This window comes from Felis catus, chromosome C1 (genome assembly GCF_018350175.1).
Source record: "Felis catus isolate Fca126 chromosome C1, F.catus_Fca126_mat1.0, whole genome shotgun sequence".
NCBI classification, from domain to species: domain Eukaryota; kingdom Metazoa; phylum Chordata; class Mammalia; order Carnivora; family Felidae; genus Felis; species Felis catus.
In genome coordinates, this window is record NC_058375.1 from 202,924,001 (window position 1) to 202,949,374 (window position 25,374).

The 25,374-nt window shown below is 51.2% G+C and overlaps 2 protein-coding genes across 10 annotated transcripts in view; both read right to left on the bottom strand.

Moving 5' to 3' along the window:
* Positions 1-482: 482 nt before the first annotated feature.
* Positions 483-6,931, bottom strand: IHH (Indian hedgehog signaling molecule). Its single transcript, XM_019839142.3, has 3 exons — positions 6,296-6,931; positions 3,605-3,866; positions 483-1,923 (listed from the first exon to the last, which is right to left on the bottom strand). Exons 1-3 carry the CDS (start codon positions 6,605-6,607, stop codon positions 1,265-1,267), a joined length of 1,233 nt encoding a protein of 410 aa, XP_019694701.2. The 5' UTR covers positions 6,608-6,931; the 3' UTR covers positions 483-1,264.
* Positions 6,932-21,170: 14,239 nt separating this feature from the next.
* The window catches only part of NHEJ1 (non-homologous end joining factor 1), an 81,990-nt gene continuing 77,786 nt past the window's right edge, over positions 21,171-25,374 (bottom strand). For 3 of the 9 annotated variants that reach the window (XM_006935583.4, XM_011285546.4, XM_019838698.3), the window contains exons 6-8: positions 22,824-22,941; positions 22,109-22,227; positions 21,171-21,692 (exon numbers count right to left, since the gene is read on the bottom strand). In XM_006935583.4, the coding sequence (XP_006935645.1) occupies positions 21,618-21,692; positions 22,109-22,227; positions 22,824-22,941 (312 nt within the window). In that variant the 3' untranslated portion in view covers positions 21,171-21,617. Of the gene's footprint in view, positions 21,693-22,108; positions 22,228-22,823; positions 22,942-25,374 lie in introns of those variants that run through there. The other 6 variants (XM_019838699.3, XR_002161767.3, XM_045034502.1 and 3 more) reach the window with 3 other exon arrangements.

Consider the following 25,374-nt stretch of genomic DNA (forward strand, 5'->3'; position numbering starts at 1 on the left):
AGGTGATTCTGAGGTTTGAGAACAGCTAGGTTAGGGACTCCTGAGTTCTCCAAGAAGTCAGAAGGGGCCACAAGGCAGATGTGAATTCTACAAAATCTGCTCGTACCATTGGTCCGTTATTCACACTGAAAGATGAGAAACAGGCCCCGAGAAAGACTTGAGTAAGCAGGAAAAGTGCCTCGACAGGCCCAGTGAGGTGGGTTCTAGATGAGTGAAGTGACCATGGGCTAGTTACCTCCATTCTCTCTCTGGTCCAACAGTGTTTAGGGCAAACTTTGAGATCAGCATGGGAAGGCCTTGCCTGGCACAGAGCCCAGTTCTCTGTGGCAACTTTGCTGGGCTTCTGGGTGAAGAAAGGCCTGTAGTAAAGGTGGGAGCATGGGAGTTTCTGTCCTTGGAAGAAGGTGAGCACACCCTTGAACCGACCCACCCGTGGCTCCAGACTCTGTGTTGGCCCTGCTCAGCATCCTAGACTCTATGGCTCTAACAACTTAAATAATTTTTATTACAAAAGGAAGAAAAGACCAAAACATCCCCAAAATTCTCCCATGGGCTTCCCCCTCCGAGCCAATAAATAAGGTGGGGGAGACTGACCGGAGAGGGGGGTGAGGGTCATGGTTCAGCAGAACAGGGAGCGTAGCCTGGGCAGGGGCAGAAGGACATCCAGCCTGCTCCCCTGGTCCTGGGCACTATGATCACATTGGCTGGAACAAGGAACTCTGCCCACTGACAGCAACAGTCTCTGTCCCGAGGAGTGTGGCCAGGGAGGAAGGTCATGCCTCAGGATGGCCAGACTGGCTGCCCCACCCTGCGGCCTTCTCAGTTCTGGGCAGCAGGTGTTGAGTCCAGCCAGCTCCCTGCTGGCTCCCAGGGAATCTAGCAGCATCGACTGAGGTGCAAGCCCACCTACGAGGGGCCTCAGACAGATGGAATGGGCCCTCCCCATTGGGGGAGGCAGGTATGAAAAATCGAAGTGAGAGCTGACCAGGTGAAGGAATCCACTGTGCCAGCCTCAAGAGGTCTCTAGAATAGAAAGATAGACCACTCCCTCCCAACCAGCTTAGCTTGTAGCTCTGTCCCTACATCGAGGTGGGGTGGTCAACACTGGCATTGCCCAGTCAAGTCTCCATGGTGTGTCTGTGAAAGAGGAGATGGTGGGAACCAGTGCCCCCCCACTCGGGTCCCTTTCAGGGCCAGTGTCCTCTCGGCGGGAAGGCCTTTGGACCACATTAGGCAGCTGCAGGAGGGCAGTGAAGGGGTCTTCTCAGCTCCCTGGCCCAGCCATGCCCAGTGAGTGGAAGCTGCCCTCTTCCAACAAGAGCCGCCCCAGGCGGTAGAGCAGCTGGGGGTACCAGTGCACACCCTCCCCCGGGGTCCAGCTGCCCCACGCCAAGCTGTGAAACAGTCGCAGGGGCCAGAAGGCCAACTGAGCCAGACGGTGGTCAGCCACGGCCGCGAAGCAGGAGGCCACCACATCCTCCACTACCAGCGTCCCATGCCTTGTTAGTGGGGCATAGGCCCCCAGGGCCACGTGTGTGGAGACGGCTGCCACTCGGGCAGGTTGCAGGCCCGGCACCCCGGCCACCAGCACGTACTGGCCAGGCTGCACTTGGCTGGCAAATGTGGCCCGGAAGTGGGCCGCTGGTTCTGTGTGATTATTGGCGGTGAAGAGCAGGTGGGCGGGCGTGAGTGCCAGGCGGCGCGGGGGGTCCTGGGTCTCGATGACCCGGAAGGCCCTCAGCCTGTCTGGCTCGCGATCCAGGAAAATGAGCACGTCACTGAAGGTGGGGTTCCCATCCTCCCCCATGGCCAGCACCCGGTCTCCGGGTCTCACAGCTGACAAGGCCACACGTGCCCCGCTCTCTAGGCGCACCTGGGCTCCAGCAGGAAAGCAGCCACCTGTCTTGGCCGCAGCAGAGTGCTCTGTGGGAAGAAGGGACATGAAGGTGTTACTGCTGTGTCACAGCACCCCTCCCCAGAGCTCCTCTCGCTCCCAAAGAGCCCTCCCATCACCATATTCTGGCTCTGCTCCCCCCTTCCCGTGCAGCCTTGAATACACCCCAACCCACGATGTGATCTGTCCTCCTCCCCCGTCTAATCCTTTGCCAGTGAGAGGAGCATATTGTGGCTCCAAGACCCATGAGTGAGAAGGAAAGGGCCCTGCTGAAGCCCAGGCCAAGCCCCTGTCTGCTCGCTGTGAAGCAATGTTGTGGAGCAGAGAGGTCAGGGGTGAACTGAGCCAGGTGGTGGTCAGCTGTGACTTGAAACTCGAAAGCTACAGTCTCGTGGAGAAGGCACTTAGCTCCTCTGGGGTCTGGATGTCCTGTCATTTCTCACTCCTTGCTCAGACACTCCCCAAAAATTGCACTCTCAGGCTGACACCCCGAGTTCTGTCCCAGAGCTGGCCCTTGGAGTCCAGATAGAAGCGAGAGGAGGGCCAGCCGTGGGCAGCTATAGACTTCTGGGGAGCCTCAGAGTGAGTGGTCAGGCCAGGGCGTGACTCAGTGGCAAGGGTAAAGTCACCGTCTTCAGTTCATGTGCTGGGTCCTTGTGCGGGGACAGGACACAGTGGCATTGGTGGGCAGGATGGTGAGCAGTGTTGTGGGTGGGAATAATGACAGAAGTGGCCACTCGGGGAGCTGGTGTCGGGCCAGTGTTCGCAGGTGAAGGGTGGACGTGACTTGAAGTAGATACAATTGGCAGGAAAGTGCTGGAGGGGAGGATGGGGGTGGGTCACCACAGTGTGCCCAGGTGGGTTCGGGAATAGCAGGGGGCCTGGTCTCATGTGCCAGGTCTTCAGGTGTGACTGCTACGTGGTGCCAGCATGGAGGGCTGTGCCCGAAGCCAGGTGGAGCCAGACTGGCAGTCACACGGGAACCATCTGAAGCATCCGTGATCAGGTTCAGTGTAGGTGACAGGGATGCTGACAAGATCTGAGGGAGGGGCAAGGCCCCAATGCCTGCCCATTCGGATCAACAAGGCGGCCAATCTGGGAAAATCCATTTTATTGAGTCCACTGTTTATTCTGCCCCTCGTGGCTGGCTTTACCCCAAACTGTCCAGCTTCAGGGCCCTGAGGGAGAGGTTGGGGATGCCTGCACCCCCTGGAGGAGCATACAAAGTGCCCTAAAGGGCCTGACCTGAAGCAGGGCTGTGGGTTCTGAGTCTCTGGGCTCCCGGCTCCTGGTGAGGCGTGCTGGTGTCTGGGCATAAGCTGGCCCTTGGCCCCTGGCCCCACCGCCCGCCTCCATTCTGAGTCATCTGAGTGGGAAAGCCATCTCTGTCCCAGCCTGGCTTCCTCCATCTGTCCAGCTTGCTCTGTCTTGCACCTCCTGCTGCAGGCTCTGGACTGTGGACCGCGAGGTCGGCCCCCAGCAGTGCTGGGACAGGGCCCTGTCTCCCTAGGCTCCTGCCATGACACTACCAGGCAGGGGGTGAGCAGGTGGTCACAAGCAGCAGTGGGGAGCGAGGCGGACGTCCTCTTCCCTGGGGTCCCCGCCTCCATCCCCTGGCGGGCCTCTTCACCTTCTGGGCAGCAGTGAGCCCTGTGCCTGCCCATGCCCTGCGGCCCCGGCCCCGGGCCCAGCCCCCAGGCAGCGGCTCACCGGACTTGACGGAGCAGTGCACGTGGGCCTTGGACTCATAATACACCCAGTCGAAGCCGGCCTCCACTGCCAAGCGCGCCAGCAGTCCGTACTTATTGCGGTCGCGGTCCGAAGTGGTAATGTCCACCGCGCGGCCCTCATAGTGCAGCGACTCCTCAGAGTGGTGACCGTCCTCATCCCAGCCTTCAGTCACCCTCAGCTTCACGCCGGGCCACTGGTTCATCACGGAGATGGCCAGCGAGTTCAGGCGGTCCTTGCAGCGCTAGGAGAGGAAAGCCAGCAGTTAGGGGGAGATGCCGGCCTGCGTGCAGGTGGAGGCGCGGCCTCGCCCCGGCCTCTCCCAGAGCATCCGCTGGAGTTAGGAAACCAGGGAGGTTGTTCTGTCCCTCTCTTTTAGGAACAGGGAGCCCTAACTTGCTTCTTTCCCTTCTAGCGTCTGGCTGCTCCAGGGACCTGGACCGCACGGTGGCACCACAAATCTGGAGGGCGCGTTGGGAGGTGCACCCTTGGGGCGACCTCCTCTGATAAGTGGTCCCTCCCTCCCACGCTCTTTCCCCTCAGATCGGGGTACCGATCCCTCCACAGACCCGGCTACACTTTTCCCGCGCCCAGTCCCTCTGTCCCACCAAGGCACCTGAAGGCCAGAAACCACCCTCTGCCCGCAGGGTGGGGGTGGTAGCGGAGCCGACCGCCTGCGGCTGGCCTGCTAGGCGTGCAAGGCCGGAGGTGCCCAGTAGGTGTCACCGTAGCCTCAGGGCTGAGGCCCCCCGACTCGGTCTGGAGGCGCGGCAGGTGCAGAGCGCCCCAGCAACGTGGGGGCGTGTTGGGAGGGGAATCCCGGGCCGCCTGGATCTCTCCAGCGCCACAGAGTATTCCTGCTGGGACTTAAGATCCAAAAGTGACCCACACCCAATCCGAGGATGCAGAAGCCTGGAAACCAGAAGCCTGTGGAAATGCTAGCGCCCAGCCGGGCCAGATGGAGGGCCACGCGGAGCGTCCCCCGCAGCAAGGGGCGCACGCAAGGCTGATAATCCCAGGCAAGGTTCTCCCTCAGTCCAGAGCCTTCAGCACCTCTGCGCCGCCCCTATTAGGGAAAGGGCTGGAGAAACCGAGCCTCTGATCTCAGCGAGCCGGCTCCACGCTCTGTCTCACACGGGGTGGGAGTAGAGCCGCGCCTTGCGGGAAGGAGGAGAGAGATCGACGGTCTGTGATGACTCCCCGCGTGCCTGCAGCCCAAAGGACCCTGCAGTTGGCTGGGGGGAGGGGACTGCGGGAGAGCCGGCCCTTTCACAGTCCGTGACTCGGGTGCGAGGCGCCGCCAAATGTGGACAGCCCATGTCTCAACCTACCCCCATCCCGCACAAAGGGGGCCCCACAGACCCTTGGACTCGGTCTCCCAGGAGCCAACAGCAGCTACAGCCCAAGGCCTGGCCGTCCTCTGGGCGAGCAGCCTAGCTGGGGAGCACACTGCCCAGGAAGGGAGCTCCGTGTGCTCCTTGCCTCCAGGCTTCTAGCCGCCCCCCCCCCCAGCTAAGTCGGCCCCGTGGGCCCCTGCTCCCCGCCCCTCTCCCCCTCCCCCGGGTCCAGAGCTGGGGAGCGCTGTCAATGATTGCCCAGCCCGTGGCCCGGATCCTTATCTGCATTCCTCGGCGCCCGGCCCGGCCCGGCCACCAGCCAACCTTCGGCCCCGACACCGGCCGGCCAGCCCCGGCGCCAGGGCGCAGGCTGAGGGCTGTGGTGGAGCTGTTCTTCCCAAAGCACCTAGGGAGCAGGCTGCCCGCATGCGGGGGAAGCCCCGGGAGACCACCGAGGAAGGGGACGTAGGTTTCTGATCCCTTGGGACCCCAGATGCAGGGAAGAAAGTCTGCTCCCCAGTGCCTGGGTTGAGCGGGTCCTGTTCGGAGCTTGCAGAAACTAGCTAGCGTTAGTTCTGCTCCCTCCCTCTCCCGGCATCCTAGCTCTTCTCTTTCAACACTCCCCGTCCCTGCCACCAAGCCCAGGGGTCCCCCAAGTTCGGTCCCAGAGCCCGAAGTTCTCGGTACCCCACCCTTAACCGCAGCGGCGCGGCTCAGCTCTCCGGGACAGACACGTGGGCTCGCCGGGCAAGTTCCCTTTCCCACCTCCGCCTCCCGGCTCAGCTCTTCCCGGCTGTCCCTAACCCCAGACCCGGGAGGGGGGTGGGGTGGGGTGGGGTGGGGAGGGGAACGCCGCTCCAGAGAGGGCAGCGCAGCGAACCAAGAGCGCGCGGGGAGGAACGGCCCTCTGCGCCCGAAGCTTCTTCGCCCTCAGGGGTGCCGAATGGAGAGGGGCGCAGCGGTGCGGAAGGTTAGGCCAGGAGGGACTGCGTGGGTCCCGAAGGCGCGGGAGGCGGCCGGGTCGAGGTACCTCCGGGTGCCGAGTCTGAGCTCAGCTGCCGGCGCTCTGGGGCAGTGGGGCTGCCGCCACCGGGCTCGGCCGTGGCGCTGGGCAGTGGGGCGCTCTTCTCCCACCTCCGGCGGGTCCGCGGGTGTCCGCACTGCCGCCGGGACCCCTGGCCGGCCCATCTTGGGCAGCAGGCGGCTGGGCTTGGCGAGAGGGGCAGGTGCCAGGGGGCGTGCCAGCCAGTCGAGAAAAGGTGCCAGGGGGGCGGGGAGGGCCGGGCAGGTGGCGGTGCTTCAGCGGCGGCGCCCTGCGAGGGCGGGTCGCGCTCACCTGGGTCATGAGGCGGTCGGCGCCCGTGTTCTCCTCGTCCTTGAAGATGATGTCGGGATTGTAGTTGGGGGTGAGCTCCTTGAAGCGCTCCGAGCTGCGCGCGATCTTGCCTTCATAGCGCCCGCTGGCGCCCAGCGTCTTCTCCGGCACGTTGGGGCTGAACTGCTTGTAGGCGAGCGGCACGAGCTTGCGCGGCGGCCGCCTCCGGCTGCCCACCACCCGGCCCGGCCCGCAGCCCCGCGCCGCCGGCACCAGCAGCAGCAGCAGGAGCAGGCAGAACCGCAGTCGGGGCCGGAGCCGGGCGGGAGACATGGCAGGGGAGCCCGGGCGAGGGGCGGGCGAGGGCGCCTGGTGGGCTGGTGGGTGGGCGAGTCGACGGGCGCGCTGCGGGGGCTCAGGCGTCCGGCTGGCTCCGGGGGGCTCCAGGTGGGGGCGCCATGGGCTGCGCGGCGCGGCGCAGGGCCGGCGGGACTCAGGTGCGGGGCGGGGGCCCGGGGCCCTGGCTGGTGGCGGCGCGCTGTCCCCCTCGGCGCCTCGACTCTGAGCTGCCCGGCTCGCCGGCCGCCAATAAATAGGCCGGCCCGTTTGTTTTGGCAACGCGGCGGCGGCGGGGGGCGGCGGGCGGCGGGGCTGCGGGCCGCCGGGCTGGGCTGGGCTGGCCGGGCCGGCGGGCTGGCGGGCCCCGCGGTTAGCACCCCGGCCCGGCGGTCAGGCGGCTCTGGCGGAGCGGGAGCTGCTGCCGTCTGCGGCGCAGCTCGGGGCCGAGTGAGAGGGGAAATGGAAGAGATCCGGGCTCGGGCCCCGCGCAGACCGCACCCTACCCATGTCCCTGCCTCCTGTGCGCTCGACAGCGAACCTGCAGCAAGGGCGGCACAGCCTCCTCCCCCTCGGGCGGGCGGCCCCGGCACCAGCCAGCCCTCGTCCCGCTCGCTCCTCCGCCGCGTCCGCCCGCCCGCTGCCCTCGGCGCCCCCTGCACTGCCTGAGTTCGCCCTCCCCGCCCGGACGCGCCCCACCCCGCCTGGGCCTCGCCTCTGGGCTCCCCGCGGCTCCGGGGTGCCCCGCCAGGCGCAAACCTCCCGGACAGGAGCTGCCACCCCCACAGAGACCGCAACCCACGGCGCGGCCGGACGCGAGGGGCGGGGGGCAGTGGCCGGACCGCACAGCCGCCTACGGTGTCCCCTGCGGGGAAGTAAAGCCAGAAGACGGGAGGCCGCCCCTAACCTGGTGCCCCACCCTGGCCCGGGAGACGCGCCCTCTCAGCGTGGTGGACTGAATTCTGTATCAACCCGGTGCACATCCCACGGCCACCGGGTGTGAAGCTGGGAGTGGGGCACCCAGCCTCATGAAGAGTCAAATCGGGCGTTTTGGTGGGTTTTGTTTTTTCTTTTCAGTTGGAAACACTATTAAAAAAAGAGCAAAATGAAGTTACAAAGGGATGGGCCAAGGTGTGGAGAAGAGCAGCTAAATGATGACATCAGCTGGAGGAACTGACCACGTTAAAGACCCGGCAGCGCGGGTCTGGGGTTGGGGGGGCAGGGGCTTGCTGAGAACCGCAACAACGACTCACAGCTGCTGGCGTGCAAGGGCTGCTACACAATTCCTCTGTTAATTCTACTTTACAAATTCAAAACCATAGAGAATACGTAGAGGCAGCTAGAGAAGTAAACACGGACGGTGTGTTTATTTTGATATGCCACTCAGGAAAGCTGAATGAATTAGGATTTATTCTGCTAAAACAAGAAAGGGCAAGGATGTTGAAAACAAATGCCGCCATCACAACAAATTATATGATTTGGTCGCAGTATAGTCTACCGATTCAATAGAGATAGAAATAAAAGAATGAGAAATAGAAAGATTTAAACATTGTTTTCATTCCAAGAATACTGACCCAGTTAAGTACCACTTTGTTGATTCTTACGTGCCTGGTACATGGGAGCTCTTCCATATGATTATACTAAGTATGCTACTTGCATTATCTAATTCAAACTCACAACCTCAGTTGAGCTCTCATTCCCGTTTACAAATGAAGATTTTGAAGCTCAAAGATAAACAACTAGCTTGTGGCTGGGGAGCAGAGAGAACATTCAAATCCTCTACCCTCTACGGGGGTCTGACCCCAGAGCCCCAGCTCTCACCTATGCATCGGTTCATTGGCCCTCTTTCCTGCGTTTTGAGCTGTGGTGGCTTTTCACAGATGTCCTCACGTTTTCTCTGGATCGATTTTGTGAACATAAGTTCGGAATTAGATGGGGACCTATGATAGTGCTTAATCCAAGCACTTCGTTTACAGAAAAGGCAACTGAGGCCCACAGAAGGGAAGTTAGGATGATGCCACCAGGAGGAGAGTGTGGCGTGTCACTTGGAAACACAGTGGATTGTTTCTTTTTTCCTCCCCGCCCCCCTACCATCCTGCCCCCCATGTTCTCCACTTTGGGTCTCTTCCTTCCTCAGTATTTGAATTCTATGTCTCCCAGTCACAGGTCTCTCCAACATTGTTTCTTTTCCTTGAGCTCCCAAAGAGCTTTAAGGTACCTTTTCCAGGGTTCAAAAACTATTCCGGCACTATTCCCCACCCGCCTCCCTCTCTACTGCTCAGATTTCTGGAGCAGACCAGGTCAGTGCCTCTCCCAATCCAGACAAACGGGGGAGGGGAGGGCTCTTCTTAGGGAGCTCAAAAGAAGATAATCCCATAGGTTCCCAGGGTCATCTATTGCAGTGTGTTATAATAATCTTCTAGAGAAGTTTTGCCTTAATTTCAGTCTTTCTTCCTCCCTCTCTAATGCAAATTCGACTCCTTTCCTCTTCTTCTGGTCTTAGAAATTAGGGTAATTATCCTGCTTATTATCCCATGTGCACAGTCCTGAAGAGTTCTTTAAATTCACTTTCAATCTTCTTTTCTCCGAGTAAAAGACAATTTAAGATTATTTTAAGGGCTCTAACTTGTAACCATTTATTAACGTTGCCATTCTTTCTCTCATTTCTCTTCTTAAACTGTGATCCCATTGAATGCAAATCTCTGGTAAAGATCTGATCCGTGTCAAATCAGCATTAGAGCAGTGCTAAGACCGCTTGGCATCAGGGGTGGTCCGACAGCAGTGTGACCTCGTTGGTTTAGATAGCGTTCCACCAAGTCTAGCCCCTCCTAGGCCTGGCTAACTTTGGAGCAGTGATCAGGGTGTGTTCTGGGAGAACATAACACTTATGAAGTCTTTCCTCTATAACAGGTACTTTAAGCACTTAGTACAATCTTCACAATAACCCTCTGTACACAGCAATTACTATTCTCATTTTACAAATCTACAACTCCAAGACTGTACGAGTACAGTAACTTGCCTGTGGTCCCCCAGTCAAGATTTGAACTCTGGAGCTTTTTCATTCCAAACTTACACTTTTTTTTCCCCCTCAGGACACCTGATGGTTCAAGATCTGAATCTCAAATTTAGATCTGCGTGAGTCCAGTCTCATTCAGTGCAGGAAGGGGGAGAAGAGGGCAGAACTGGAAGCATCATAATTTCCAGGGCAGTGACCCTGGAGCATTTTGAATCCAAATTGGGGCCTGAAACCTTGGGTCATTTCTTGCCTGCCTATATTCTTAGCTGTTCAGTAGCTGTAGGGTAGATTTTGAGCTGGGCTAATCCATTAGACCTATCAAACAAAGCCTAGTTCTTTTTCTAGTCACTTCCAGGCTCCTGCGGCAGTAAACCTGGAGAACTGAGGTGTGCCACTCTGGGGGCACCAATGGCCTGGAGTTTGAGCAGCAGTGATAGAGTCTGATCGGGGGGGGGGGGGGCACCTGACATCTGAGTCCTGGGCCTCTTGGTAAAATCACTTTTCTTCTCCCACCTCTAGACCCCTTCTACCCTCAATCATCTCTATTTTGAAGAGAGCAAAGTAAGATCTATTTCTTTGGATAATATGATTCAGCTTTTGCACACTAGAGTAAACGTTGGAAAAATAGGTGGAAAGGAAATGGAGGGAAGAAAATATACCATAGAACCTGATCATTAAATATCTGTTTATTAGACTCCTATGTTAGTATATTTACTCAATCTTGATTTGAACACTACACAGTTCAAATAAAGTGTACTTATAGTCATATATTCATATGTGTGTGCATGTGTATACAGATATGTGTATATCTACAGACAAATACATGCATACATACTGTGCTGGTCCATACTTCTGTAATCAACTAATCTTTTTTCTCTTTATCCTGCCACTTGGCCGGATCAGTCCTGCTTTAAATCCATGGGTGCTGAGCCACCACCAGACAGGTTGCTGGAATGCAGTTAGCCAAATATCTTCCAATGACTCGGAGCACAGCAGCCTTGGCTCATAGAAAGAGCTCTAGGCCTGGAGTTGTCAGATCTACGCCTGAACATGGTCTTTGATACCTTCTACCTTTGTGGCCTTGGGCAAGTCACTTGACTTCTCTAAATTTTAGTTTTCTCATCTATAAGGCGAAAATATTATCACTTACCTCGTAGGGTTGTTGCGAGGGTTAAAAATATAAGCTGTGAAGTACAAAGCTCATGTGTAATTTGTTTTTTATCCTCCACTGGGCTCACTAGCAGCAGTGGTTCTATGATTCCTATCACCCGTCTCGGGGGAATAATATACAACAGGTTGCTCATACATGTGTGCCCCAAGACAGTAGTGGGATTAGGAGGATCCTTTCTATTAATGAGCATCTATCTTGTGAACAGTAGTGTGATAGGTGCGTAAGGATAGAGAATACAAACAGAAAGTAAAAAAACACAGTTGTTGTCCTCAAGAAATTCACTATTTAACCTTAAAAATAAATCATGAAAATAAAAGACAGTTGCAAAGCTGTGAATGCCATTTATGAGTGAGTACAGAATAATGCATATATAGTAAGCTAGATAGGTTAGTAGATAAGATGAACTTGGCCTAGAAGGATATGAAATTAAGAAGAGATTAGCCTGGGATCTTTCTTCCCATTGAATTCTCCCCACTAGTTGTCCAAGTTACTTAACTGTTGAAATATTTTCCATCATCTTTAGATTTTTTTTTAAGTTTATTGGTTTACTTTCACAGGGAAAGGGGGAGGGGCAGAGAGAGAGGAAGAGAGAGAGAAAATCCCAAGTAGTCTCCGGACAGTCAGCGCAGAGCCCAACATGGGGCTCAAACTCATGAACCTGGAGATCTTGACCTGAGCCCAAATCAAGAGTTGGACAATTAACTGACTAAGCCACCAAGATGCCCCCATCTTTAGGTCATTTTGACATCCGTTTCATATGTGCTTCAATTCCATCTGATGATGGGGTTAGACCTCTTGGAAGAAATCAGTTTTGAAGGAGGGAAAGGAATGCCTGAAAAGAATGAAGGGGATTCTCAGTGACGGGCAGTGGCCCAAGCAAAGATGATGGCGCCAGTGATAATGAAAACCCAACCTGGATGATCTAGTAAAGGGGGAAACCCCAGTGTTATCTGATGTAACCTTCACAAAAGCCTTATGAAATTGACACCATTATTTTCACTTTATGGATGAGGAACTGAGGTTCAGAGCTTGTAAATGAGCGAGTTGGAGTTGGAATCCAGGCCATTTTGACTCCATAATGACCCCATTTCTTTGTAAGTGATTCCTAGGGCAAGCGTGCTGGGTTGTTGACCTCTGTTCAGGTCACTCATTTTCTCTCCAAATCTAGGGGACTCTTTTGTTACTTTCATCTTGGATTTTTAAGACCTCATACTCTTTAATTTACCATTTCCCCAGCTGGTTGCGATCACTCTCACTTCTACTGTTGATTTTTGAGAGAGAGAGAGAGAGAGAGAGAGAGAGAGAGAGAGAGAGAGAATCCCAAGCAGGCTCCACACTTAGCACAGAGCCTGACACAGGGCTCAATCCCATGAGATCATGACCTGAGCTGAAATCAAGAGTTGGATGCTCAACTGACTGAGCCACCTATGTGACTCTCTACTGTTGATTTTTTAATTCTTTATTTTTTTAAAGTAGGCTCTATGCTCAATGTGGGGGTTGAACTCACAATCCCAAGATCAAGAGTCTCACATTCCACCAACTGAGCCAGCCAGATTTCCCTCTGTTGATTTTTTTAAGAGGTTAGCAACTCCACCAAATTTGGCCCATATTCAGAAATGGAAGCAGGCTGTCTTTCAAGCCTCAGATTAGTCCAGAACACATTTGGAGATCCAATTAGAGCCACTCAAATGCTTTGAAAGCTGGCTATTGATTAGAAATGGGAATGTCAAGTTACCTTTGCCCTAACAATAAGCTCATTACGAGGCACTTCAGAGAGATTCAGGCATTAAAGATCTTGTTTTGATGACTTTGAAAAGGTAGGAAAAAGTAGCCAGATTGTTACATAGAAGAGTTTTTGCCCTCAAATCAGAAACTAAAGATTGTGGGAAACTCTTATAGACAAAAAGACATATATACAAATATATTTTTTGTGTATGGTTAGTAACATGTTTACTAATACTAATGCGCTTTATTTCCACCCCAGCATCTCTATTAGGAAAGAAATTAGTTGCTTAAAGAGAGTCTTGGAAAATACTAGTTCAATGAATGGTCAGTAAAGGGGAGGGTACTAATCTTTAATACTCAAGCCATGCTCCTCGGCTTTCTGTAACAGGGTCTGGATTGGTCCACCCACACCCTCTCACCAGTCTCTCTTGGTACGTATAGCATCCTAAGGATGCTGGAGATGTATAGCCAAAGAAAGCAAGAAGGTATCCTGTCCCTTACTTTTAATAACTTGTATTCTTAGTTTCTGCAAAATGACATCATTCCATTATGGTCCTAGCTAACAAAATGGCATTTAACCACCACTCTTGCCTTACTACTGGTTGCTGTAAACAAAAAATATTACAGTAACTTGTGTCTACAAATTTCTAAAATCGCTTCAAGATACTGCCAGTGTGGAGGGTGTGTGTGTGTGTGTGTATGTGTGTGTGTGTGTGCGTGTGTGTGTGTGTGTGTGTGATCCTCTTTCTTCATATATGCACTCACAAATATTTTTGAGCACCTATTAAGTGCCAAACACTGCACAAGATGCGTGGGATGTGACAGAACCCGAAAAACAAAAAAAAAGATTCCTGCCCTGATGGAGCTTTAGTCTAGTGGGGAGGCATTAGGGAGACCAATTAAAGATAATGTAAAAATCTGGAAAATGCATAATGTGTTAGAAGGGGACCCGAAGCCCTATGAGCACAAACTGTAAAAAAGGGAAGGAAAGGATTGGGAGGGCAGCCACCTTGCGGGGAGGGTGTGAGGCTGGGAGGCAGGTTCTGGTAAGTGGGGCGGTGAGTGGAGATCTCATTGAGGTGTGACTTGAGCCAAGACCTGAAAGAGGTGAGGTCTTCAACCAAGAGGATATCTAGGGGAAGAACATTCTGGGCAGAGAAAAAGGCATAGAGCAAAGGTCTAACGTACTTGCATATTAAAGAAATAGCAAAGAGACGAGTATGATGGAAGACGAAGCTGGGGAAAATGGAACAGGTTGGCTTTCTGCTTGCTGACCACGAGTATGATTTTCAAACTTTTTATATAGCTCATAATGAAGATAATTTGCCCTTTAAAGAGATTTGTGTTTGACATGTAGATATGGACACGACATAGTCAAGTAAAAATAAAATCAGGGAACAAAACAGTATTTATACATAGGATTCTTTTAAACTTTTTGAGCGCTATTCTTTTTTTTTTTTTTAATTTTTTTCAACGTTTTTTATTTATTTTTGGGACAGAGAGAAACAGAGCATGAACGGGGGAGGGGCAGAGAGAGAGGGAGACACAGCATCGGAAACAGGCTCCAGGCTCCGAGCCATCAGCCCAGAGCCTGACGCGGGGCTCAAACTCACGGACCGCGAGATCGTGACCTGGCTGAAGTCGGACGCTTAACCGACTGCGCCACCCAGGCGCCCCTCTTTTAAACTTTTTAAAACAGACATAGGCATGGCTCTCGCTTTCTACTTTATACAGTTGGGAAAAAAAATCTATCTTTTAACTATCATCTTGGGATTGCAGACTTCTTGAAAACAGAAGATATGTCTTCGTGGCCCTGTTGGTGGGGGTGCTGATGTGTAAGCTCTCAGTATGTACAGGATTTGAATTAATTCACATTTAATTGTATTTGTTTCTTGTTGGATATGGGTTTTTCTGTTTCATTCCTGAAACATTTCCTACAAACCTGTGCCTTTCTTTGAATTCCTTTGTGATGATCTGAAGCTTCCCTGTTGGACTTCCCCATTTATAGTTCAAGTCTATGTACAGCACAAGGTTTAACCCACCAACCTGGCTCCTTACATCCCCCTTCCTGGTCAGAATTTTCTGGAGCTTCCATTAGGGATCTTTCTTGCCATTGAATTCTCCCCACACTGGTTGTCCAAGTTACTCAACTGTCGAAATGTTTCCCATCATCTTCAGATCATTTTGACATACATTTCATAACGTGCTTCAACTCCATTTGATGATGGCCATTAAGGTGTTTTTAAGATTCTTATCCAGAAGCTTACGTATGTCTTAGATTCTCATTCCCAAGAACTATTTTCCAGATGTCTTTCTGGTGGTAAGGTCAGCTTCCACCAAGTGGTTTCTGCTTCAAAATGGTTTTGGTGAGGGGCGCCTAGGTGGCTCAGTCGGTTGAGAATCCAACTTCGGCTCAGGTCATGATCTTGCGGTCTGTGAGTTTGAGCCCCGCGTCGAGCTCTGTGCTGACAACTCAGAGCCTGGAACCTGCTTCAGATTCTGTGTCTCCCTCTCTCTGCCCCTCCCCCGCTCTGTCTCTCTCTCTCTCTCTCTCTCTCTCTCTCTCTCTCTCTGTCAAAAATAAATAAACTTTAAAAAATAATAAAAATAAAAAAAAACCAAAATGGTTTTGGTGACTGACCCACAGGAGCCATGGCCATCCCTGAATTATCACATGGCACCATCGGTGAGAAACAGCAAATGCTCTCTGGTATTGCTTCACCCTCACCCTACGTGAGTAGATTAAATATAGTTTCATTTGGCACGGTTCTGTTTTCATTCTTCAAATCCTAAAAATGCACATACACTTTGACCGTTCAATAGTCCAAGGTGCTGGAGCTGGGGCCTCCCTGTACTTCACCTCCCTGGTGACACCTCTGTAACCAGGGTGGCTGTGACTCGTGCCCAGTGCACCCTGGGTGCATGACGGCCAAGTACGAACTCACAGTTGGCCGTTTCTCCAGCCAGGTGCTCTAGTGTCTGCAAGAGGAACATCCTCTGCCTTTTGCTGAATGTATCATTCTGCCAGTTTTCCCTTTAGCACAATCCAGACACTCCGTCTTCTTTTTGATTCCAAATGCCATTGTACGGGTTACCTGTTCCCTCTGTTCTACTCTTCTAATCGTGTAAATTATCCTGCCACACTGAACTGGTACTTATTAAAGACAGCAACGTGAAGGGCAACATTTCTGTGTGGCAGAAAACCACTCAAGTTGGGGTATCAGTGTCACCTCCATACATCATCAGACTATTACTATTTACATTGCTGTTATATCAAGTTACTAGTGAAACAGACATACTTGTTACCAATTCCTCTTCCCCCACCCGGGGCCTCCCTGGTCCTTCCATACACGACAAGGACCCACTGGTTTTGCTCTGTGTTCTGGTAGTGCCAGGCAGCAGTCATAAATGAAACTGGCAGTCTTTCCTCCTCATGTGGCAGCCGTCTTTTTGTCTTGAATATGGGATCTCTTTACCCCCTCCCAGGACCCCCAACAGTACTGCTCTTGACCCCTGACCCTAGACCCAGACCCTGCAGGGCTTCCCCCCCACCCTAGCTCCAACTCTGCTCACCACCCTGCTCACCCTTCAAGGCCTGGGTGGGAGGGGAAGAACAGGATGGAGGGCTAGTCAGGAGGATTACCCTTCTCCTACTCCATTCTCTCTTCTCCTGTCACCGATTTCTGACCGGCTGTCGATCCTATCAGGGGTCCATAAAGCGAGGAGGACTCTGGCCTGGGAGAGGGGGGTAGGGGTTAGGCAAACAGGCCAGGGAGGCAGTTGGTTGAAGTTTAACCACAATATTCTTGGTCTCTATTGTTTTGAGTGAGGCCCAATATTTCCACAGCAGGATTATAGGATCTGATTAACCATGTTAGACAACAATGCCGAGCTGGGATGGGCTTCCCCTTCCAGCTGCCAATATGAAAAAGTAAATATAACACCCAGATTTCAGAAGGGACTCACAGAAGCCCCCAAGCCCTACTCCCCAATTCTAACCCTGCTTCTGTTTTGGGCCCCTAAGTAAGGGGAGGAAGAGTGTGGTGCTGTATGCTCCTTTAACTCCTGGCCCTTGGCCCAGCAGGACAAGTAATCCTGGCACAATCTTCCCAGGTGAGTCAATGGCTGTGTGCTCCCCACACCCTGGAGTCCTTCCAGTGCCTCTTCCGGGTTCCCCTAAGCTGGCCCAGACTCTCAGGAACCCATGAGAGTTAGGTGCTGAGAGGCTAACAGCCATTCAAAGGGTCCAGGAGTGTAGAAAGCACAGCAGAAGCTGCTGGGTTTCAGGATAGAGAAACTGAGGGCAGGTAGGAGTTAACAGCTTGGAAGAATGATCGAGCCTTTGCTGGAATGCTTTGGTGCCACCTGATGACTTCCCCTTGTGCCAGGGCAAAGTAACGTGACCCCAGAATTGAGGAGAAGCATAAGGGACCACCATAAAACAAAGTCTCAGGAGATGGAAAAGTATTCCTCCAAGGGTCTGGGATGAAAGACGGAGGATAGATGGGCTTCTAGGTCAAGTAGTGAAGGATTCCCAGGTCTCCTCACACACACACACACACACACACACACACACACACACACACACGCTACCTCATACTCTCCCTGTCTGGAGGTTTCCCCACAGGATGGGATCTTCTGAGGCCCTGTCCGACAGAACAGGGGGGAAAAATAGAGCAATAAGGAACACACAGCAAGAATAACTGGTAGCAGTTTCCAGAAGGTCATGGCAGTTAGGGAAAGCTCTCCCCTCAAAGTGGGGCTCCCTTCCCTTCTGGCATTCCTCTCTGTAACTGAGTGCCCAGCATAACCCATTGCAATTCGGTGAGCCCACGCATTTGCTGAAGTTGATAACAAGGACTAGGAACCCAGGGTCGTGGGCTCTGAATCTGGAGGCCTCCCATAGTAAGGTCACCTCTCCTTTTGAACAGTTTCTGCATCAGGGAAACTAGAATAGAGAAAATACTTCAGGACAGAGCTTAGAAAAGCATACATCCTGGGGCTCCTGGCTAGTTCAGTCCATAGAGAATGCAACTCTTCATCTCGGAGTTGTGAGTTCGAGCTCCACATTGGGTGTAGAAATTTACTTGAAAAAAGAAAAGAGGGAAGGGAAAGGAAGGCAAGGCAAGGCAAGGCAAGGCAAGGCAAGGCAACATCCTGATCCTATCAAAACCCAGTTAACATCAAGTTGCACCCTTTGGTAATATAATACCACCACGGTGATATTTTCTGAGTTAGGGTTAAAAACTGACCCTGTTCTCAAAGAGTATAATCTAATGAAAGGATGAGAAAACAAAAAGCACATAGGAAATGTGTATATAACACAGATAGTATTAATAGCACAAATAGTGAGGGAGTAGGCAGAACTGATAACATGACTTTATCACATCATGAGGAAGGGTTATCAAGAGGATCTTAGGTTTCCCCTATACTCTTTGGAGCAAATCTTCCGTTTTGTAAGTAGGAGAAAATGAAGGACAGAATGATTAGAGAGAAGGAGATGCCCCTAGTGACAATATCAAGAACGAGACTAAGTTGTTGCCTTTTCTGTTCCCCTTCCTCCTGCCATCTCAGTTGGGTACAGCTGGAAACCCATTCTCTGGAAACTCCAGAGAATGACACACGAGACTCCTGCTCATCTCCCAGCAGACCAGGGCGAGGGGAGGTAAGGGCCTGGGAAAATGGGAGTTTTCAATGAATAGGAAGGCAAGAAAAGGAGGCAAGAAACAGGAAGGCAAGAAATGTACCACCCGATAAGATTAAGAAGCAGTAGCACTGAGTATTCAGGAGAGTTGACCCTCATTCCTTCCCCCAAGTGTTCCCTGTAGGTGCACTGCATCAGACCTGTGGAAGGACCCTGGTCTGACGGGGACAGATTCTTTCCTGGGCCGGAGTGTAGGAACACAAGACTCCCTCTTTGCTACCTTACACCCTAGGAATTCCAGGGCAAGCTCCTCGGGGTTCAGTAGGAACATGGAGACCAGAAGCTCCTTCCCTCCTTCCTTATCAATCACTTTGCTAGTTTTTGGAAGCACTCCTTGATCTGGGAGACTGGCTGACCCATAGCAGAACAGAGAATGATCCCCATGGGATTTTTCTAGGAGGCGGCTGGGACTTTGCCTTAGAGGCTGCTGGGAAAGCCCTCAGTAAGGGCTAACTAAAGGAGATGCTGCCCAGCTGGAGTGCTGAGGGATGATTTCCCTTCTAGCAAAGAGCTTGCCTGTCCCAGCTGACTGTGGGGGGAGGGGAGCCAGCCAGCCCGGCCAAGTAGGCCTTGCAGCCTAGGTGGCGCTATTTCCCTATTTTTAGGTCAAGTTGCTGCAGGAACTTCCTCGAGGTCCCTAGTCCCGCTCCTGGTTTGCTGGCTTGCTCATGTAAACCACCTTATATTATTTTTTTTTCTAAAAATACTCCAAAGCAATTGAAAGAGTCCCTTCTCCCACCAGCCAGCCCTGGCCCCAGCCCCGGCCCCGGGGAGCGGGCGGGTAGGCGGGGAGGTGGGCCACTGCTTTATTAAACACAGGGAAAACTAATATTTACGGAATAAAATTTATGGAGCAGCCACGAGAATTCGACCCTTTTATGTGCATGTGGGGTGGGGGTTGGGCCGGGCTGGGGGCCTCGGGGAGGGGCCCAAGCCAGGGGGCAGGGCTGGAATACAGCCTGGCTAGGCCAATTTGTCCAGGCAGGCAGGGATTTCCCTGGTATTGCCCAGGGATTCTCAAACACCACCCCTCGTTCTGGGGGGCAAGAGCTTCGGGGCAAGAATACCTGAAGCAGACCCTCTGGGAGCAATGTTTCTCTAAGGATGTGTTCAGGCAATATCCCCATGGAGGCTGCCACCTTTGGGGTAGAGGGGGGCAGTGGCAGGGAGATCATTAGGCATACTCTTACTTAACCTTTTAAAAAAGTCATGCATTCTTTTGAGAACATGGAAAAGTTATGCTCTTAGAATTTTTCTTACAATTTTTGGGGGTTCACAAACCCCTGATTCCCCTCTGATTAAAAGTACAAGCTCTTGAGACCATGGTCTTAGGGCAGAGGGATTATCCAGGGTGAAGAACCCTTATTTTCTCCCAGCTTGCTGGGGCAAGTCTTCCCACTTTCCATGTGGTCTCATACCTTACAGATGCTGAAATATGGCTATCTAAATTATGCCAAAAAAATCCCTAAAGAACAAAGTGAGCCATCTGATAGATTGTTTTTACATAGTCCCCAATTTGCATCAGTGATAGTCACGACAGTGGGGCACTGTGATCTGGAGGTGAAGAGTTATCAACGGTGACTGGGAATGAGCCCCGGTGGAGCTCTCAGACTGGGCTAGTCAGTAAAAGCATGGGGTCCTGAAGTCCTGGAGTCCTGAAAGGCTCCAGCTGTGAAGAGGTGATGGGAACTACAAGATCCTATTGAAAGGAAGCAGGGTCATAGGAGAAGGGCAGTTACAGTGGAAGATAGAAAAGGCCTAACACCCTTCCTGGAAAACGTTTTCTGTAATGTACATACGGATGCAGTGAAGAACTCAGAAGTCTGGGTTCAAATGCTGGCTGTTACTTATTAGCTGAACGATCTTTGATAAGTCATTTAATCACTTCAAGACTGTATTTCTTAATGGATTAACAGTATCTTCATCATACGGTGCTATGAGGATTCAATGCCAGGTAGTTATTAGAGTACTTAGTATATATTAACTGCTCAGTAACTTTTAGCTGCCTATTATTATTGCTGTTCTTATTATAATTATTATTACTTTATCATTGCTTGGATTGTCCTCTTCCCCATGACTTGACATAAGGACAGAAACACCCATCCCAGACAGAGAAGACGGGGGGATGAGGAGGCATTTGACCATCATAAGTAAGTAAGCCCGAAAAGGCCCCCGTGGGTTCTGCCCCCATTCCTTCCTCTACCTAACAGCTCCCAGTAAACATCGGAGTTCTACTTTCCTTCCTGTCTCTCCTAAATAATGTTTCAGATGGTCTTACCCATAGAGGAAAACCTAGCAGAAAAGGCCATGGGACTTTGCCAATCCTGGTCTGCTAAATCTTTCCAGATCCGTCCAAAGAGTGGACTTTTTAACTAAGATTCTTCCTATCTCATACAAATTTTGCCTTTTTTCCTGCTAAGCACTATTCATTCCCTAGGCCAATTCAGTTGTCCCAGAGAACTCTGTGGCCATTCCTGTTCCCTGCTGTCCTATCTTCTCGAGTTCTTCTAGTTACCATGTTATTTGAAGTGGCATGAAGGACGGGAGAATAAAATTCCTTTCTCTCCCACTCCAGTGGGAAACTACCTCGGCCCTTGTGCTCGAAGCTCTTTATAATTTCAATCCCATATTGTGGTTTAGTCTGTTGTCTATGCCTTGGAAACAGACAAAAAAAAAAAAAAAAGACGAAAAACAAAACAACACCCCATATGAAGTTGGGCAAAGGAGAACAGCAGCAATCTGTTCTGTCTTGTGCCCATCACGGAAAGAGTTCTCAAGATCAAAGTTCCCAAATGGAGACTTAGCGTAGGCCACGTGAGAGAAGCATGAGAAGAATCTGAAGGAGCAGATTGAGGGCCTAAACTTCATCTAGAGACAACAATGGGTGGGGCCCAGTAAAGTGAAATAGGTTGGTTGTGTTACATAGAATAAGCAATCTCAAAAGCAGGGGGGTGTGAGTGCTTTTTATTCCATGCTTAAGAGAGAAGTGGGTCTCTGAGGAGCACCTGGGACTGGCTAGAGACTCTTAAGAAAGGTAGATAGGCTTCCTGAGCATGTTGTGCCTTTTTGCTGGCTTGCCCTATGTATCTAAAGTCCATGGTAGGACCCTGGGTCTGGAGGACCTCTAACAAAAGAGAGGAAGGTATGGGATTCTCAGAATCTGGCTTCCACTTGGATAGGGAAGGCCAATGGCCAACAGGCTAGAGCCAAGATTCCCTTGGTCAACAGTACCCATGCCTTTCGACATGGACTTCAGTTATCTTGCCCCTACAGTGGGGCCTCAGACTATATAACTCTGTGTCAGAGATACTCCTGCCATGGGAGTGCCTTTTAGGCTGACATTAGGGCACTATTCTCCAGGTCCATCCTCAGCAGTTGAGACAGTGACAGGTTAACTGAAGAGCCCCCTTAGCTTCTTCCTCTTGACCTTTGACAACTGAGGTCTCTTCACAGGGCCTGAAGGACCCTAGAAAGAAAAGGAATCCAAGTTAATAGAGGTTTCGAACAGTTCCACTTAGGTTAGGTTGCTCCCCTGACTCTGGGTGGGATGAGTGGCTGGCACAGGTGGTCTGAAGTCTGTGCTGGGCCGTGAATGTGACACAAGACCCTATGCAATGTGTACATCCCTTCTCCCGCAGGGAACAACCTCATAGACTATCACTGGAAGTGGGGTAAGGGAGAGAAGGAGTCAAGGTCCCTCAGTCAGTACAGGAATTGCAGAGAGGAAATACCAAAGTAAGATACACAAGATCATGATTCTCCATATAGAAATCCATAATCTAGAGGCCTGGTCACAAATACCCTCCAGTATTTGTTAAGGCAGCATCAACTAGGTGACAGCCGCGGGGCCTCTGGCTCAGGGGCTACAGGTTCATGACTCACTGTGGGGTCTTTCTCAGTCACTGGGAGGGATGGTGCTGAGGAGACCGGCTCTTCTGGCTGGCTCAGAAGTTGGTTTTCAGTTCCTTGTGGGGAGGTAGTGCTTGAGGGCTGAGGATCTCCTGAAATCAGAAAGATTAAGAGAAGACAGTGATAAATGTCTTCTTCTTACCAGGAAGGCATTAGCATTTACCAAGCATTCTGATAAAGGCCAGGGTTTAGTACTAAGATATAAACAGACAGAAGTAGCCACAAATCCAACTTCCAGCTGACTTTTGGAAAGCTCTGTGTCTACTCTGAAGATTCCCCAGGCCCACTTTAACTAGGTAGGACAAGAACTTCTTTGACTCAAAACAGCCAACTGCTCTTCAATAGACATTTCCTACCATGTCTCAGGTAGGGAGATTAATCTTCCTCCTGGTCCTCTCACTAATTCTGCAAATACCTAGACCAGTTCCAATAGAAGTTTCTGCAGTGATGGAAATGTCTGCATCTTCACTGTCCGCCTTGGTAGCTGCTGGCCACATGTGGCCACATGTAGCTATTGAGCATTTGAAATCTGGCTACACCAAAGGAGGAGATGTATTTTTCATTTTATTTCATTTATTCATTTTTAATTTAAATTTAAATCATGACTACCATATTGGACAGCACAGACCTATACCTTAACTCTAACCCCAGGGAGACCAAGAACCTCCACAGCTACGGAGCTACTCACCAGTGCCTTGATGCTCCTGTCTCACTTGGATCTCTTGTCTGGTGACTGCCACATACAGATTCTGTAAATGCATGACAAAGGGTCTTCCGTCACCTACATGGCATGCCTCTGGTAGTTTCTAGAGGGGAGAGAAGATGTTGTCATTGGTTGTACTCTATTGCCAGAGAAAAGGAGTTTGATAACTCCACTGGCAGAAACGGCATCAAACCCAAAAGAATTTATGTAGGGAAGTTAGATCCAGTATAGGACATCCATATCCATATATTGTTGGGAACAATATAAGACCTCTTGTGAGCTCCTCTCCTCTGAAAGGCAACTCCAAATGTATATCTTTAATTCCCCCAATACTTAAAGTCTATTATGTTTTCCCATGAATACCCCTGGGGTACCCATGGGTCTCCGGGGTCTTTCTCCCAAAGGGAGGACCTCTTAAAGGACGGTTTTAGGAAATCATCTTCCCTACATTGTCCCTGAGCTGTACAGATGACTGTTTTACTTAAATTCACTCCTACAATTCCACACTAGAGAGAGAAAAAAAGATGAAATCCAGGGAAGGGGAGAAAGAGCAGAATGGGAATGACAGACTGAGAGATAAGACTATAAATTATGGAGCTGTGAAGTTCAGTTAGAGGAGATGGGAGAACTAAATTTTGCAAAGCTTTGGAGGCTTCCCTGCCATTTTACATTCCTTACTGCAATCCCATGGTGCTTTACTGTAATCTCTGAACCGACAAATGGGGTTCCCCCAGGAGGGGAGAAAAATTGATTCTTTAAAAAAAATTTTTTTTAATGTTTATTTATTTTTGAGAGAGAGAGAGAAAGAAAGAGAGGCAGAGAAAGAGGGAGACACAGAATCCAAAGCAGGCTCCAGGCTCTGAGCTGTCAGCACAGAGCCCGACGCGGGCCTTGAACTCACAAAATGTGAGATCATGACCTGAGTGGAAGTCAGATGCTTAACCGACTGAGCCACCCAGGTGCCCTGAAAATTGATTCTTGAGGCATAGAAACATCTTACTCTTTTCAAGTATGAAAGCACCTAGGTGGCTCGGTTCATTACGTGTCCAACTCTCAATTTCGGCTCAGGTAGTGATCTCACTGTTCGTTGGGATCTAGCTTCATGTTGGGCTCTATGTTGACAACATGGAGCCTGCTTGTGATTCTCTCTCTCTCTCTCTCTCTCTCTCTCTCTCTCTCTCTCTCTCTCTTCCTGCCCCTCCCCTGCTCATGTGTGTGCACACTCTTTCTCTCAAAATAAATAAATAAACATTAAAAAAATTTTAAAGTATGAAAGATAACACATACCATACATAAACAGAATTTTGGTATGTCTGTGGATTAAAATTTCTTGAGAGGAAGTGATTAGAAAAAAGTGTCTTAAAAGGCTCCTTATGGGGTGCCTGGGTGGCTCAGTCAGTTGAGTGTCTAACTCTTGAATTCAGCTCAGGTCATGATCTAACGGTTCTTGGGATTGAGCCCCCCATGGGGCTCTGTGCTGAACTTGAGGAGCCTGCTTGGGATTCCTTCTCTCCCACTCTCCCTGCCCCTCCAGCCCTGTCCTCACCTTAAAAATAAATAAACAAACATTTAAAAAAGGTTCCTTAGCAAGGTGATAATGAGAAAAAAGTTGAGAAATACCACTATCATCACACTCTGTTTCCTTCCTTGTGAATGAACCATGGATTTACATCTACAGGAAAATGCTTTGCCTAGTTCAAGTTTCGTACACTTGGCTTAACTGAGTTGAAGTAATGGCTGAAGACGGAAGAAAGGCAATAAAAACGAGATGAAGGAGCATGGTATCCCGTGGTCCCAAGCCTGGCTGCACTCCGGAATCTTGGAAAGGACCCAGAGTAACTTCCCCTGTCCCTGTGCATGCAAATAGTCATGGTCCCAGCCAAGCTAGCAGGTCTCTGAGGGAAGCTGTGCCAGCAGCTCACATGGGCACCAATCCAAGCATCCTGGATCGACCCACATCTCGTGTCAAGGGCACTTGCTCTGTGCTATAAGGGCATTCGTTTCTGAAAACCCACCATGGGAGAAGGCTGGAAGAAAGAAAGTGGGAGAAGCAGTGAAGTAGTTGCTGAACCACAGTCAGGATTATCTTTCCCTGAGTAGGGTGGTGGCTGGAAAACTTGTTGATGCCCAGGAAATGTAACACACATTTATACTCCAATCCCATTTCCCTAAGGACTATATCAGGCTTGGACTTCCACTGGAAACCACAGATAATGAATCAGGAGCCTTAAGTTGAAACTTTGCTTCTAGCCAATAATCACCCCAGGAGTAAAACAGCCCCGAGGAACAAACTGAAACAGGGAAGGCAAACTATCAGGCCACACACCTCTACCTCGCCTCACTCTCCTTCTTAGTGTCAGCTTCCCCAAGCCACCTCCTCCAGCAGAACGTCCTCTACTCTACAGCCAGAGAGCCCTGACAGTGGAGAGCTCAACAGCTGTTCTCCTTCCTTATGTCTCATGTTTCCAGACTGCTCAAGAAATGGGGGCTCTCAGGGCACCTGGGTGGCTCAGTCAGTTAAGCGTCTGACTCTTGA

Excerpts from the sequence above, each read along its gene's own strand:
- IHH (XM_019839142.3), bottom strand. The coding sequence starts at position 6,607 with ATGTCTCCCGCCCGGCTCCGGCCCCGACTGCGGTTCTGCCTGCTCCTG. Across the intron at positions 3,867-6,295 it reads CCGACCGCCTCATGACCCAG|CGCTGCAAGGACCGCCTGAA; the intron begins GTGAGCGCGACC and ends TTCCTCTCCTAG. Across the intron at positions 1,924-3,604 it reads GCACTGCTCCGTCAAGTCCG|AGCACTCTGCTGCGGCCAAG; the intron begins GTGAGCCGCTGC and ends TTCTTCCCACAG.